Source organism: Colius striatus, chromosome 10, assembly GCF_028858725.1.
Source record: "Colius striatus isolate bColStr4 chromosome 10, bColStr4.1.hap1, whole genome shotgun sequence".
In the NCBI taxonomy this organism is placed as follows: Eukaryota; Metazoa; Chordata; class Aves; order Coliiformes; family Coliidae; genus Colius; species Colius striatus.
Genome location: NC_084768.1, coordinates 11291610 through 11309073, shown reverse-complemented (window position 1 = coordinate 11309073; position 17464 = coordinate 11291610). Strand labels below are relative to the sequence as shown.

General features: G+C 40.0%; 1 protein-coding gene across 10 annotated transcripts in view; it reads right to left on the bottom strand.

Annotated features, from left to right (window-relative positions):
- The window catches only part of PTPRC (protein tyrosine phosphatase receptor type C), a 54404-nt gene that overhangs the window by 24520 nt on the left and 12420 nt on the right, over positions 1–17464 (bottom strand). For 7 of the 10 annotated variants that reach the window (XM_062004067.1, XM_062004069.1, XM_062004070.1 and 4 more), the window contains exon 3: positions 279–371. The exons of the other annotated variants lie outside the window; for them this stretch is intronic. In XM_062004067.1, coding sequence (XP_061860051.1) covers positions 279–371 — 93 coding nt within the window. The remainder of the gene's footprint in view (positions 1–278; positions 372–17464) is intronic. 10 annotated transcript variants of the gene reach the window in all.

Below are 17464 nucleotides of genomic sequence, written 5' to 3'. Positions count from 1 at the left end.
CATAAGAAAAACATGAACTCAGCAACAGCATGTTACAGGTTGAATTCTAAGTGCTTGCCTTAAAAATGTGTTTCATATCCCCTCCTTTGATTTAATTACAATTTAAAAATCTAAACATGTCCTTATCACATGAACAAATTTCGCTGCAGATCTCAGATAACAAAAATCATCAGATTTCTTTACAGTGATGGAGTTCACCAGTGTATGATAGGAGAAGATGCCAGTTCAGCTGGAACAGCAGAAGAGCAGCAACGCTGAAGTCACGAATTCACCATTACCTTCAGTGGTGTCTGGAAGTGAGAGTGATGTGGAGCGTGGAGGTGGAGGGAACACAGAGGAGGGAGTGCTGGCAGTTGCCAGATTTTCATCTCCTGTTGCAGAGTGAGGAAAAGATATCACTGGGTGAGTAATACATGAAGGTGAGAAGTTCATCTATAGTAGAAACAGGCCAATGATTTGTATGGCTTTCTCTGAACCACATTTCTCAGGACAGATTTGACTGAGAGATACTTAAATTATTTCATGTTTATCAATGTATTTTGCAATGCCAAAAGCTAAACCCCTCAGAATCTTTCACATCATCACACAGCAATGTACACAAGTACAAGCAATATCAGCAAACAGAGGGTGACGCTTCACTGGATGATTTATTGCTAAGTAGAGCCATCAACACTAATTCTGTTGTCAAGAAAAATCCTACCTATAATCCTCACCATACAAGAGCTGGAAAGCCAAGCTTTGTCATTTTTGAAAGCTCATTACTTCCCCTAATATTAATTTCTAAATAGCAGCACCCTTCCTGGACCATCCTGCTGATATTGTAAAATCTCTCTATACAACTCATACTTTCAGGTTATAAATTACCTCCTGACTTGAGCTGGGAGCTCTGAAGTTTTCAGTTCTATAAAAGCAAGCCTCATTTTTATACTTTGCTTTGAAATCCTGACCTAAAATATTTTGTACTGGTGTAACAAATTGGTGTTGTGAGAGAGAGAGACAAAACCAAATGTCAATGGCTGGAACCACGAGTTTGTTCTCATCACTATATCTTTTACTCATTTTGAAGATTAGGAGGTTCCACTTTAACATAAGACCCTTTAAAAAGTATATCTGATCCCTCAAGATGTCTGCTACAGATTTCTCTCATCTCCGACACAGAAGCTCAATATGGGTAGATCTCCTGGGACTCAAAGATTTCCTCCTTAACAGCCCAACAAGAAGTAGCACATGTGTTGGCTGCTCAGTAGCCACCAAGGATTCTGCATTCCATATGGGCAACTCAGAAGACTGAAAATAGCCATTAAAAAACCACAATGAGTGATGACAGTCACTTGTGGAGAGTGAGCAATTTCTTTATGCTCAGAAAGTACTTTTCTAGTGAGCACTTGAATTCGTTGTGGGCTGTACATTATTCAAGACCTCTGCCTACAAAGTAGAATTTGGAAAAAGCCAGGAGTCTGATATTTTGAAGAAAAAAATACCAACAGAAATCAAATGAAGCTCAGCTAAAAGTAGTAAAGCAGACCTAGTTACTTTGCTCTTTGAAGAAGTAGTCCATGAGATGAAGATGTGGGCCTGCCTATGGTTTGTCTGAAATCAGATGAAACTGTCAAAATAAAATCACTCTTAATTATAAGAATATAATCTGTAAAAAATGTAGTAGACTAACAGACTGAACACAGGTTTAGACGACTCCATATGAACAGATGTAGGACATTAACTCATTTCTGTCTATATGTCCCCACTGAAACACAGGAGCACAGAATCTCAGTGTTTCAAGGTTGGCAGTTGGTCACTCGAAATTGCGTAATATGATTTTTCTTTCTTCAATAAACTTAGTAGCTGAGGAATCAGTTACTCCCCCACCTTCCCAAACCTTTGGTTCAGCACATGAAATATATCTCAAGCCCACAATTAATTTTTCATGAGCATCTACACAGATAAACGTTAAACTTAAATAATTGTTTCCAACAAGAGAATAAAAGGAGTTGCAGAAGTACTGAATGAAGCTCTGCTCAGAGATTAGTGAAACACTTAGAAATACTTTTCAAGCTATTTACCGATCTCTAATGCAAACATCAAGGAGACAAAAACATGTACTCCAAGATTCCCTCTTCCAAGAAAAGTAAGATAACATGAGCAAAAGAGGGCTCATAAGCTTGTCAGTGCTATATTTCTGGTTGCTTCATTCACTTCCTTAAGATTCCTGCAAAAGTAATTTTCCCCATCCTCTCTCTCTTGTCACGTCAGGAATAATGCTACTGGCTTAAATACAGCATGAAGGTTCCTGCTCACTCACGGTGGTAGATGCACAATCATAGAACTTGAGGATAGAAGTGACCTCAAGAGATTGTCTGGTCCAACTGCCCTGCTCAGATCTGTGGTAACTGAAACAGATTATTTCTTATAACAGTTTTGGAAAGAACAGTCCTAGATTGTTATCTTATTACTATCTACCTAGTCCCTTCTTTCCCCTCCAAATAAGCCCTGGCATTTTAACAACATTTCCTGGCAGTTTAATGTCCTTCTAAGCATTCTAAATGTCTCCTGCTCTTCTATGAGTCTATTCTATGATTTAATGTAACAAGGGAATAAGACACAGTTGAAAAGAATTCAGTAGGTGGCACCAGAACACTAAAAAATTCCTCTGAAACAGCAAAACAGATGCATTTCTCTCTATCACCTTACCAAGAGATACTAGGTAAACTGAAGCAACATAAAGAAGGATCCCAACACACAGACTCTGTTACTCCAACATGAATAGGCACATTGCTACAGTTCATTTGTTTTTCCCCAAATGTCCCACGGCTGACATATATCTGAGTAAACTCTGAGTCAAAGCTCAAAGTCAGAACTGCCTGCTCATGTTTATACTATAAAACATAACTCTGGAATCTTGAAGGCTGAAATCTAAGAAGGTCTTTACAATTTAATAAGGATGTCCAACTCCTTGTGTGGTATGAAAGCTTCATGATTACCAAACTAAGCAAGCTGGTCTGGGTTTAAACAGGAACTGTCCCAAACCTTTCCTCAAATCTTAAACTGCATCCAGCTACAAGATATATTTTTTAAGATAATATGTGTAGGATTGGCTCCAATAACCTAAGGGGGAGAGTTGGAGTATACAACTCAAGTTCTACTACTCAAGGACCTTTTCTAAGCTTCTCTTTCCATTCTCTTGATTTTACCACCAGTTGGTTCTCCCTGACTTACCCAAAAGGTTTGCTGCCCATCAGCAGTGTTTGAGCAAATCTGGCTTTAGATGGGTGCCCTGAAAAAAGATACAACATGCCCATCCCATGGGCAGATGAGAGCTCAACTCATCCCTTTCATTCCCTTTCTCTGTGCCTACCAGTTGGCAGAAAGAATGCAACTGCTGCTTGAAAGGTTTTAGAGGGAATGACAGGCTGTTAACAAAATACACCTAAAACAGATGAGCAGACCACCCTTTCTCCTGAAAGGTCAAAGACATACAGGCCCTGGGAGTGAAACATGGGACTACCATGTTTTGAGGAAACCTCTCAGTGTTAAATGAGAAGAGTAAATGGAAAAAACTGTGAATGAAAGCAGGTCACAAAAAGAAGCCAAACACTTCAAACCCCAAGGCTGGGCTGGTCATATTTGTAGGTACAGGAGCTGCTGTATCACGGCCACAGCAGCCACTCTGTGCTTGCTGCAGTGAACTGCGGTTACATCTAAGAACTTACTGATCTCTCAGGAATGACAGAATAAACTGAAAATGCTTTCCACTTGGCAGGATCAAGCAACTCAACAGAAGACAACTCAGACATAGAACATGTTAGAAGACACTGTGTTCCAAGTCAGCCTAGGGTCTGATCTTCTGGAGCAGAAAGAAGCACCAGCACACATTTCCTAGGCACCTGGGTAACTAAAGGAAACTCCACCTTACAAGATAGAGACACTGTTGAAACTGCATTAAGACCAAAAAAATATTATGTTTATATGGGCAAAAATCCATTAGCTGATGAAAAGGCATATGCCTTTTACCTCCATTCTGTGGCTCAAATTGTACAGAGGACAAAATGAACCCAGTTTTCTGTTTCCTACTGAGCTGGACAGGGGACTGTGCTTGCACGCCAGTAGTTCAGACTGTCCCTCTGAGCACAGGACTGCTGCACTATTGCATTCCTTAATGTACACAGCATACAGAAATGTGGAAAGGAGAATGTCTTTCTGTTAATGGTGCATTTGCTCTTTTATCTAGCATGGTATCACATCAGCTGGCTCTTCACATCCAGCTGCACTCCACATGTCTTTGCCAGACTCAGGGAGGGGGCAGAGGAAGTAATCCTTCCTCTCAGCCTTGTGTCTGCAAAACCATTGGCAAGCAGGTTTTTTCTGCCAGGAAAACTGTTTAGTGCTTCTTCAGAGCTGCTGCCCATTTCCCACGATCTCTCCATCCTTCAGCATGTTGGACAGACCCCAGAAACCCCCATCAAGAAGCACTTTACATAAAGCAGCTAGTGTGGGTCCATATTCTGCCTTCCCTCTTTGTGCAGCTGAAGGGCACTGCTTCAACAGGGATGGGGCTCTCCACATCTGCACAGAAAGCAACAGGATGTGGTCTACTTGTTCAGATGGAGTAAAGCTTTTTGAGGGGGTCTTCTAGCAAAGAGCACAGACATTAGTCAGCTTCACTGCAAGCCAATACTAAACAGAAAAAAAAGGACCAGTTCCTGGTGGGAGGTGAAGGGTAAGGCAAGGAAACTTACAAAATGCGGTCAGTTGCCCTTCTTTGATTTATTTTTAAACTTCAAGTGGGATAGGATGTGATTCACACCTACTTTAAGTCTCCCTTGTTAGTCAGAGCTAGCTAAATGGACTTTAAAGTAAATGAGCATCAGTGCCAGAGATGTTACTGCTTCTTTTTGCTGCAAACATGAAATAAATGGATCCATTGCTACTTTAGAAATAAATTTGGGCAGACCTATGAATAGCCCAGCAAATACATAAACATCAGAGTAATTCTACATCACAGAGGAGCCCTCAAATTTTATAGGTAGGATCATATGTGCTGAAGTGCTTTCATAATCACAGACTGCAGAATTACATTTTATCACCAACTCTGAGGAAGTCAAAAAAAAACCCCAACAACCAAACCCAAACAGCTGTTCCCAGTTTCTGGACAAACTGCTGCTTTTTGAGAACTGATTTGAAGTGCCATATAAAGTTCACATTAAAAATATGTGAAATTTTGCCTGATCTGAGTCAAAACCCAAATTACTCATTTGAGTTTAACATGTAGAAACTTCTCAAGTAACTGGGACATTTCAGAGCATCCTAAACCAAAAAATGCCTATGTTTTTGGCCATTTGAGATGCAGCCAGGAAATCACTTCAAAGTAAGCCGTCATCTAATTAGTAGAAATCTTCATAGCCCTACAGCAATTGTAGAAATGCTATACATTTTCTGTAGCTGAGAGTTAAAACTAAGTAAATATTAGAGTTTCTATTCCCACAGGCAATGTCTGCAAAATACCAGAAATTGAAGATAAAAAGTTGAAACTGTAAATTTGAATTTAACAGAAGTTCTAAAACAGTTTGATTGAGAAATGCCAATTCTTTCCTTCTGGTATCAGATGTCATTTCTTTAAATGAATATCATTTTTTAAAATGAAATTTGACCTTTGGAATTAATGCTTGCTCTTGGTTCTCAACATTTATGATCCTCTCCTTGCTGTCTAGCTTCCAGGATGGGAGTTGTCTCTCTCTTTCCTAATTTCAGAGTCAACTACAAACATTAAGCAGTATTTACAGGCAAAAAAAAAAGAGAAATTACCCAGCAATCAAGTACAAGGGCAGCAGCCAGAAGAAAGATCTGGAATTAAGAATTTGTAACTAGCAGATAGGAGGAGGAACAAGTTGTTGCAGGCTCAGGAAAGAGGAGGAAGTACAAACATTGAAGCTTGTCAACATTCATCACTAAAACAAATTAATACTAAGTATAACTTCTGCTAACCCACAGAGCTTGGCTAGCAGAAGTAAAAGCACAAGAGAAATAATGAAACAATATTTTTTCTGAACTAGTTTGAAATCAAATTAAATCTTTCTGACCATTTAAGAAACAGAATTTTCTAGTTCTGACTATGCAAATAAATGTAAGAGTTTAAATTTCCAGAGAAAAGTAAAAACATAGAAATAGAAATTTTCCTCAATAAATATTAATTTCACGGAAGCAGCATTTAGTACCAATGATATCCAGAATTTCACAAAACCATAGACCTGAAGCAGAACAAAATCTAAAAGCAGCAATTCAAATACTCCTTGCTATGTACACAGCTCTTGCAGACTCAGAATAACCCTCCAGGAATACTGTGTATTTAGCAGGCAGAAGGAAGGCTTTTCTACCAATTGCACTGCACTTTAAATGACACCTTCGGTCTCCATAACTTCAGGTTTTAACTACAGTAACCCACTTGTACAACTACAGCTAACGACGACTTTGCTGGTCTGTGGTTTCTCTCATGCTGTTTACTTCTGTTTTTCTTCTACAGAACTCTACTCAAAAGGAAGAGGGTGCAGCATACTGTGGTTTAGAGCTTAAGTGCTTCCAAATGGTGAAATTGAGTTACCATAGCACCCACATGCTCAAGCAATCAGACCTATCTCAGTGCTAAACCACAACTTCTCTAGTGCAGTCATGAAATTTCCCTAATAAACTCCTTTTCACCAAATTTGCATTTGTAATTATTTTTAGTTGTAAAGGTCCACGATGATGATACTGTAGGAGGTGGGATACAGACCTGGCTGCTTTGCAGGGAGCACTTGGCACCTTGTGAATTGTCTGCCAGAGGGGAGAACATCAAACCTGTATTTAACAGTTACTTCAGCTGTGAAATGCTGGCTACTATCCACCAGCATTAACAAACCCAATAGGTGAGGAATGGAAGGCTGGCTGGGATATTTGCTTGGCAATTTTGTGCCAAAGAAAAACTGTTAATGTTTGCTTTGCCATTTGTGCATGTATTGAGTCAGGAGCTGGACTCACATTGATATTGTGCTAAACTTTGTTGTCAAGGGCCAGTCCCTAATTTCAATTATGATTTTTCTAGCCCTGACGTGCCTCTGTCAATCTTCCTTTCCCACAGCTGCCATGAGCAGAAAGAAACTTTTGCTCCATATTGCTCTGTTTAATGATAGCAACAGGATGGTCCTGGGTTTGCTGAATGCATGTTATTTATGGCAAGCAGAAGGGGCACAGAACATACAACTACTATGTTGTCTTCTTAATTCCTGCTCCCATGTTTTTGCAACTGCTGACTCTGTTACTCCTGGGGAGCTACCGAACACAGCTGAAGGCAGCTCAGTTCTCAAGAGTTTCGACCAGAAAAGGAAGCCGTAGCTGAGAACTGACTGACCACTGATGAGAGTGAGGTAGGAGCCAACTTCTTAATCTCAAGCTATCTCATTGGGCCATGGTTTATTTAAATATCTGACTTGCTTCACTATCTACCTCTGAGCTCCTTCAAGATAAAAGCAGTATCTGATACTGTAGCTGTCTTCCTGATTGCACATTGCTACATAAATTTTGTCAGCAGTAGAAAATGGGTCCTTTGCTGGCAAAACAAACAATTTCGAAATATTTCTCTAAACAATCTTCAATCAGATCAAATGTCAAACTATGAAGAGTTTAATACTGTATGAACAACAGCATTTTAGCCACTGATAGTATAAAGCCTGCTGAAATCAGAAATATCTTCTCTTTGGTAGGGATCTAGTAGCATGAAGCCCTTGGATCAACGGCTCTGTATCTATTGGCAGCTTTATGTCAGTGAGGTTTCTAATCAGTGATTTTCAAAAAGAGGCAGCCACTGACTTTTTTAACAGAAAAGAACATTTCTTTAAAGAAATAACATCTGTCCAAGAGCTTTTCCTTTTTGTAGTAATATTTTTCTCTAATCCATTACTGTGTTAAAGACCCAAATCAAAACAGTTGCCTGGCCTAGGGGAGCTGAAGGAGCAGTGCAGGTGACAGATAAGTAGTTGATATTAAGGTGCTCTGAACATCTACATCTCCAACTGACATCAGCTGGATTTGCAAATACTTAACTTTCCTACCAAACAGAATCAAAGCACAATCCAAAATGGAAAGAAAACACAGAGGCTCTGAAAAGAGACCACAACGTTTTTGATTTGGGTTGGGTTTTTTTGGATGACCTTAGCTGCACATTGTATTCTGAGCCAGTCAAGAGTTTTAGGTGAAAGTCTGATTTGCAAGGTGAGTGTCATGGTTTAACCCCAGCCAGCAACAAAGCACCACACAGTCACTCGCTCCCTTCCCCACCCTCCCAGTGGGATGGGGATGAGAACCAGGGAGAAAGAAGTAAAACTTGTGAGTTAAGAAAAAGTCAAAAACTAAAATGAAATAAAATATAATAATCATAAGAAAATGTATTATCATAATAACTGTAATGCAAAGGAATGTAACAAAAAAAAGGGAGACAAATATAAAATTGAAAAAAGGGAAAAAACAAAACATTAAGTGATGTCCACTGCAGTTGCTCACCACCCACTGACCGAGCAGCAACCAGCCCCTTCCCACTGACTCCTCCAGGTTTACGTATTGAGTATAACATCCTATGGTCTTGAATAGCCCTTTGGCTATTGGGTCAGCTGTCCTGGTCATACTCTCTCCCAGCTCCTTGTGCACCCCCAGTCCACTCTCTGGCAGGACAGGGTGAGGAGCAGAAAAGACCTTGACACTGTGCAAGCACTGCTCAGCAATAACTAACACACTCCTGGGTTATCAACATTCTTTTCAGCATAAACTAAAAATGCAGCCTTGTTCTGGCTTCTAGGAAGAAAATGAACATTATCGCAGCTGAAACCAGGACAGGGAGCTTACTTCCTCTGGATTTATTTATAATGCAGAAATATCAGTATTTCTCAATCCCAACTATAACTGTTTGGTACTATGCTCTATGGATGCTGTGTAGGACAAGTTTTTCTGGGAAGGTTTCAGTCAGACAAGACAGAAAAAAAGAGAAGGAACATTTCCAGAGTTACAAAGGAAATATTAAGATTAAAAACCAACCAAACCTCAAAACTTGGGACTGGCATTCACTAATTCTTAGAAAAACTCTGTACTACAAACAGGATCTTCAATCAATAATCTAGTGTCATGTAAATTCACAAATCCTTCCTTTTATTATCACAAATTCTAGTCCTTAAAAACCAGTTCTTCAGTTTTTAGACACAGCAGATTTCTTAAGAAAAAGGGCAGATAAAAGGCATGATGAGAGTGCCATGGCTTCACCTTGGCCAAGGGCTGACGGCAGGGCAAGCAGAGCTGAGTGGTGGCCAACAGCCTCATATCAGCAAGAGCAGAGCATGATGAACCCACCAGAGTGCAACACTCAATACAGCTGCAAAGGTGTAGCAGGGTGTTCCTGGGGCTGCTATGACTGACAGCACCTGGCTGTCCAGACCCTCTGCACCAGGGGCTGGTGACAGAAACAGCCCAGAGCTCCTCAAGGCTTTCCAAAGCTGTGGTCACGGGATACCCTGGTTTAGTGACCCAGGTAAAGGCACAGGAGGTAGCTGCAGTGTTTCCACAGGACTGTTCTTCCCCTCACCAAGCTCAGACTCCCAGTAATTCAATAACACTACAAAGTGCCTGGAATACAGAAGTTGTGCTAGCAGGAGATATCAAGTGGTTCACAGCAGTGGTGATCTGAGGACTGCAATGATACCTGCTGCTACTGAAGCATCCCTGCTACAGAGCCAAAACTGGGGCTGGAGGGAGTCAGATACTGTCTTTGATGAGAACAGGTCTCGCGGTTCAGGTGAGCACATTGCAGCCAGAGTGAGGATCTGCCTTTACCTCTTCACAAGAATTACATGACTGTTTAATTGAATTTGCTGATGTGTTTGCAGTTCAGGCTTAAAGAAAGCTAGCTGCCTATTCCACAAGTAACGCAGAGGCCATTTTTCTGTGCCTCTCAGTTTTACTGGGCTCAGTTATTCTGCCTGCACAGCCCCAGCCTTTGAGAGATCCTTAACTACAACAGAAAGGCACAAATCAGAATAAAGATGTGGCACAAAAATTTCATTTTCCAGTGATCTGTCATTTGTATTTGTACAGCTTCTTGCTTTGAGCTTAACAGGACCCTCAGCAATCCCTGTGCTCCATGAGCCCAAGTCCCAGCCTCACATCTCCAAACAGCAATGCTCTAAACTATCCTGCTAGTCTCAGTCGTCTCCTATGACCCAGATTTCTTACAGCATTAAGAGAAGATCCTAACCAGCACTGGCTGATAGACATCTAGCTTCTGTTTCTTAAAAGGATAGAGAGTACAGAGGGGAAAAAATCAGCCAGCTCGGTGGAGAACTGTTCCCATACCAACTCTGCCTGCTGGGCAGCTTCCTCGCCCTCCCGGGGCTGCCAGCTGCAGCCAGCAAACTCTCTTTGTTTCAAGGGAGAGTGATTTTACTTTTGTTACTATTCTGACTTTTTCTTTTTCTTTTTTCTTTTCCTCCAGACATTCAAGACAGAAATGATCAGAATCGAGCATCATTCACTAAATATGCTACTGAAGACTATTTCTGTTGCCCATAAAATACTGTGACAAACAGTATTCACTGATCAACAGCCAAATCAACTGTATCTTTGTTAGGGTACAATTTAAAACACAGCAAAACATACACACAAAACATTGTTAGGAAGTGTCACACAAGGGTCAGATTCTACCACCATTACTCATGCAAAAACTGTCTGAAAAAATAAATCAGTGAAGCATATCAATATCTTTCAGAAAAAATGCCCATTAAATGTTATTTCTATATATTTCCTGTATGCTAATAGAGATTCATATTTTTTCCTATTGAAAAGCAGAAATTACCAGTATTTAATCAAAATTTCCTGTATTTCATATATAAACTGAAATCTGTCTTGTACTCAGGCAGCTGAGTTGGGACAGTGACCAAGTTCCACCCAGGGATTCCACATTTTACAACTCTGTGAGTGGTTGCAGATCCCCTCCATCTCTGTGCCTTTGGAACGTCCCATGCAAAGTGGAGAGAATGGCACTATCCTAGTAAACTGGAAGACTGCAAGTGGAAATTCATTAAAAATTATGAAGTTTGCGGACAAGGGATCTGAAAGTGCTAGCAAAGAAAAAAAAAATACCTCCACATCTGTCTGATTGCATAAACGGGAACAGTTGTGGGGCTGCAAAAAGAGAAACTCCTAGAACTTGGGCTGCCCAGAGTGCCATGCACACACGTACAACAACCTCTCACTATCTCAAAATCATGATTGCAAAACCTGGGCTCTGCCCCTTTGGGGGAAGCACTATCAAGAAGGGACCTGTACTTCATGGTGTGCCAAAAGCAAGGTCAAACATATTTCAGAAGAGCTGAGCATGCACAACTCCACCTGAATTCAATAAAAACTTTGAGTGAAAGTTGTTTCTTAATCCATTTCCCTCCTTTATTTTTCTTTTGAAAACCAGATTGTCAATTTTGGTGCCCAAATCTGGCCAGTTCCCTGCTTTTTAAACATGTCCTTTTTCTCTCCTCTTTCTCTATTTTGTTTTCATTATAACAAATGTGAGACGTGAGTCCTGGCTTTAACTAACAGTCTGATAAGCAAGAAGACAGTAAAAACCAGTTTATGTGATGTTGCTTTAAATTCTGTGCTGACCATGCTTTTCTAAAAGACAGTGTATGCTGAGTGTTTCAGGAGATGAAAATAAAGGCTCAAAATGGAAGGACTCCGCTCTGTTCACAGTGGTTGTGATACCCCACATTCCAGCAAAGAACCTGCCAAATCTAAAGCTTATCTTTCTCAGGATTTGAAGATTAATTGCAGTATTGCTTTAAATAATTCAAGATAAATAGAACTTTAAGAGTGTCTCCTTCCATTTTTTGTATGTGACAAGCAATTTTCATTAGCATTTCCCAAATATTTCCCTTTTTCAATTCTTTTATTATAAATGCTTAAATTCTAAAAATAGTGATTGCTCTGGGAAAGAAAAGTAAAATTAAAGATACTAAATAAAGATGCTAGACAAGAATTTATTTAGGAAAGGAATTTTATGGACCTTCCAAAGTATAGAGACCCAGGAAAAGCCCTCAGGCCAAAGCTAAGACAACATCCAATTTCATGCTCCAAATAATTTTACACTCTTTATTTAGGCACAACAATGCACAAGCTAAGAAATTCAGCAGACCTGTAAACATTTCAGATGTCTAATAATAAGAAAGATATATATAGTAGCATTGCACATCTTACAACAATAGCAAGAACAACTCCCACTTGTAAGTAGGAGGTCAGAAACCAAATTTCATCTGTAAAGCGAGTATCAGTTTGTACACACACATCCACATAGATAGAGCAGTTTGGAAGTAGCATGTGCAATGTCTTCTATGAGGACAGATGGAAAAGATGAAGCAGAAAGATGTGCAAATGAGTAAGATTTTATTCTTTCAAAGTCTGTACTTCAATAGCATTTGGTTGAAATGCTGAAGAATTTATGACCATGTGACCTGGTATAATTAACTGCTTTCTTATTTTTGACTAAGGAAACACATTAATAAAAATAAGTTCTGGTAGGTGTTCACAAAAACACTTCTGCACACAAATTCATCCTTGACCTCTGTAGGAATTAAGCCCATAGCTTGAATTAAGGTAAAGTAAGAGTTAAGTCCAGCATAGAAGCATGAAACAGATCCCTAATATCATGCCAGTAATAAATATAAATATAAAATGGGGACTGACAGTGCTTAATTTAGCATTTAGTCTGTTGGCTCAGAAAGGCACATGAGTCTTTCCTCTGCTTGCCATTCAGTGCCTGTAGACCAGCTCCAGTGTGGAATGACCTGACTTCCCACAGGCTCTAAGAAGTACTCGGCTAAACCTGGATATCATAAAAATCCTGCACAATCTACAGCACTCCTAGTCAAACTCTGGGTCAACTTTTCTGGTTTTATAACACTTCATACTGTAAACTCAAAGTTTCTAGGCATTTTAATTCACATTACAGATATGAAAGACAATTTATAAGGTGCCCAACATTAGCAAAGCAACAGAGACCACTATACCCAAAGTCTCAAACAGCCTCCAGTATTCCAGTTAGCAATTCAAAGATTACACTCACATACAGACACTTTGAAAAATCTAACTAAAAAAAAAAAGCAAGATTACTGTTTGTGGATTCCAACTTCACTGCACAGGATTGCTTTGTAGACAACTCCATGATCAGGAATGCCCATTGTCTGGGCAAACTGATGCAAACTCAATCAACCACGTGTTATTAACGCCATGCATGTCTTTCTTTTTGGAAGTAAATTGTGGGGTTTATGTACATCCACACAACCAAAACCAAAAGAAATTGAAGATAGGTCAAAGACAAGGTAAAGCAACCTGAAATATTGCAGTGAAAGACAAGGCAGCCTTCTTTAGGTTGATAGGACCAGAACCTTCACAGAGAAAATTTACTCTCAAGAACAGAAGGAACACAGTGATCAGGGAATGGAACTCCCTATCCAGGACGTGATATGTTTCTGTTAGAATATGAGTAGCTAGTCCTCTAGGGCCACAGCAGATAGTATAAAAGACAATTGAATTAAAGGCTGTCAATTCCTTTTGATAGATGTCTGGGTCAGATAGCTTCCCCAAAGGAATATGGTACTCTGATAAATGGCAACAGAACTTTTACAAAAGCCTTCTCCAAAGAATGCACTGAAGTTCCCAATGTCTCCTACACTGAGCTGACATCCCCCTGCTCAGTCCCTCATCATGGGTGATTGGGAAAGAGGCTGTAGTAAAGGAGCCGGCTCTGCAGAGGTGATGGCTGAGTGGGATCCCACTGCACTTGGTATCACAGGGATATTCTCAAATTAGACCAATTACAATCTATTTGACCATGGCCTTCTCCCTGTGAATAAGGGTTTACATCACATGAGGAATGTGGGCCTTTTGCCAGAGCATCTGCTCTCCAGTCAGGAGTGCAGGTGCTTTTATGTGTGCTTTTACATACTGTGTACACAGTGCTAAAATGGCTTAATCACCAAGCACCTTTTGTCTTTCCATTTTAAGTTATTGGCAGTTGCTAATTAAAATCATCTTTTACTTCATCATTGTTAATGAGCTTTGGCACCATGCTACATGGTGTTTGTAAAAATGTTGTGTCTGCAACAAGCTGTGTTACTGCTTGTTCAGGGGCCTCTCTCTCTTGCTTTGCTATACCCTGTAGTCACATCCTTTTTGGCTATGAGTCACCACAGTTAATCAGCCACATGGTCAATCTGCCATTTCAGTATAAATCAACTTCAGTTTAGATTTGAATGGCTTAACTAAGGGAGGGTTCCCCTTGTCTTGTTAGCTTTCTGCCTTTGGACCTTAGGAGACAAAACTGAGAGGTCAATCTTGATGTTTAACCATTAGTCAGCTTGAAGTTTCACTTGCTCTTTATATTTCTGCCAAGCCAGCATATGGAGATATCCCATAAAGTAAATAAAACTCACTGCAATCCAACACCTTACTAGGAAGGGGCAGAAGAATTATTTGAACAATTACATGTAACAAACTCTTGTTAAATGTTTTTTTTTCATCAGTGTTAATTTTGTCCAACAAAATGTCTTCAGGCTCTACAGTAACACTAACAGAACAGTTCATGATGCACTGCTGATGCATTAATGTGCCAGGAGAGGTGACTGGGACTAGCGGCAGGTCCTGAAGGGCTCCACTGCTTTTTGCACATGTGCCAGGCAATGCTATTGTCTGCTGGGAAGCCTTCAAATTGCAAAAGCCATATGTGATAGGTTACTTCTTGCCTTTTTCTTTTTGCCACCCACCACCCCTACCCCTAATGATCAGAAGTTCCTGATTCTCTGCTTCTTCCACAGTGGCTTCAGCAGCCTACATCTGAAAGTCCTGTGTTCAAGAGGCTGATCCCTTCCTGCATGGATCTGTTCATTATCATCATGCATCTTGCTTAGGTCACACTCCAGAAAACCGGTCTGTGGCTCCAACAATGCTGGCACAGCACAAATATACCCATCTAAGAGATGTGTCCAGTCTCCACAGCCTAAATCCTGACCCATTCTTACACCAGAGTTTCATTGTGAACTTGCAGTTGCTTCAGAATCGCCGTCTAGGTTGCCTATTTTAGGATACCTTGAGTGTTTGCTGTCTCTCTGCCAACATAATCAGAAATTCTGATTTCTGATTATGTTCAGAGGTGACAAGATTAAAGAAATTGGTTCAGCCTTCTACAGAGGTAGGAATTTAGATCTGTTTGCCCAGTAAGCCTGTGACTGGTGATCATGGCATTATCTTCCCAGTCTTGACCAGATTTCCCTGAGGGAATACTGTTTGACTTCAAATAAACTAGCAATCTTAATGAAAATGTATGGTTTTTTTCAGATGCTAACCTATTCATCTCATAGGTATTTCCTACATAGTCTCAAGTCAGTCTCTTTTAACAGCTTATTGCTAAACATAACTAAAACCTTAGGATGCTACCATCATTCCTTAGTGCCAGAATAACACCAGAATAAAAAGAAAACATCCATTTCTACCTAATCTATAGCCTCATCTGAAATGCATATGTATACCAGAAATAGAACACAGTTGAGTTTTTTTAACAGTTTAAGCTGTGTTTAACATTGTTTGAACAAGGAGAACGGGCACAGAAACTAACAGCAAAAAGTTACAGGTGTACAGGAAGAGTTGCATTAGTACAAGAGATGGGAGTGCACTCATGTTCACCTGCAAACCTAACATGGCAGGCAAGCAGCTAGAGCTGTGCTTCACTCTTCCTCTGACACCAGCAGGAAGAGGCTGAGTTGCATCAGCAGAGGGTCAAGCTCACAAGGCACACTTTCAGCTGTACAGGGTCTAAGTGAAATCAAGTGCAACTTTTCAAGCATTTTAGTGGTTTTAAGAGTTTGGAACTAATGGACTTCTTTCAATTTCCTGGTAAATGGCAGCCTGCAAGAACTATATGGTGCTACAGGATGTGGCTGCTTTAATTTTATCTCCATTTTGCAGAACACTGTTCTGTACTTAGCAAAGCAGCTCTCAGCTTGCATTCCCGTTCCCATGGTAGAGCCGCTGTCAGCCCGCAAATGAGCAAACTTCCTCACTGAGGCAAGGTGAGCAGCAGCAATGTAACAATGTATTAACATTTCAGCCTACATGGGCTGAAAACAGAACTTTGCAAAACTAAACTACCAGAAAGAGTAGTTGATTTAATGACTCATCTTTCATTTTCAGCATGCTGCTTTAGGGACAGAAGCAGCCTCTATGGTGACACAAAGCTCATGGCACATCACAGGATGAGGCAGTCATTATCTAAGAAATAAGACTGCCTGTGGTTTACCTTCCATGAGCCAAGTTTACTGTGTCCGAATTTACCTTCCACTGTACACAGAAAATACAGTGACTATCCTGGATTAGGATGATCTGAGTTGCCCAGTAGAATCATCCAAAGTACTTTTTCCTTTCGCAGTTCTGCTATTGCTATGTCAGGCGTTAATTACTGAAGGTTCATTGATATGAAGTCCAAAGAGCTTCCCTTAAAGAGATGTTTATGGTAGTGCATTACCTCCACCAGCATAGCTAATGTTTAGGGAATTCTTTTGCTTTTATTTTTATTGTAAATTCATATTCATAAGTGCTTCAATAAATCTTGGGTGAACCCCTTGTCATTCATCTCTGAGTCCTTACTTCCTAAAGAAAACATTCACAAGCTTTATGCAGAGTTCTTTCCTAAAAGAAAATCTAGCATTAAAAAAAAAAAGGCACTAAGTCCCATTTCTTCTCTTCCTCACTGCTTATGGAAGCAAATAGCCTGTGCTGCTATACTGCTGTGCCCTCTTTTCCCACAACACTAACAGATTGCAGCCAACTCTGGTTTCAAACATTGCCTCATATTTTCAAGCAGTGAAGAAGAATCTCTCTGGGGCCAACTGAATAAAAACTTTGTAAGAACACAGCTTTAGTTTTTGTTTGATCGCTCCTATTTTTAACAATCTAGCAGGCTCACAGACATTGGAATGATTTGTGCATTTCTTATGATTCATGTTTCTTTCTGAAGCAATTTCTTCTCCATTTTAGTAACAATTACTTTAAATTTTGCTTACAGCAGTTGATATTATATTTAGTTAGCATTTCAGATGGATTTCCAGCTCCACAAGAACAACTCCAGTACCTAAACAAGTATTCCTAACCAAGCCTTTTGTTTTTTTCTCCTCTGGCTTTACAGCTCCCTCTCCATTTAGGCTCAAGCACACACACAGTGTGTTAACACAATTTCTTTACAGATGTTAATAAATGCATCAAAAGCAGTGTTTAAAAGATGTACCAGTAAGACTGTAAACGCTAGACAAAGAATATGAAATGTAATTAATTTTATCAAAGACTCAGAGAACTAAAGTTTGGAAAGTATTTTGGATATTATAGCAACAGCAGGCATATGGAAAGCAAGTGTATCATA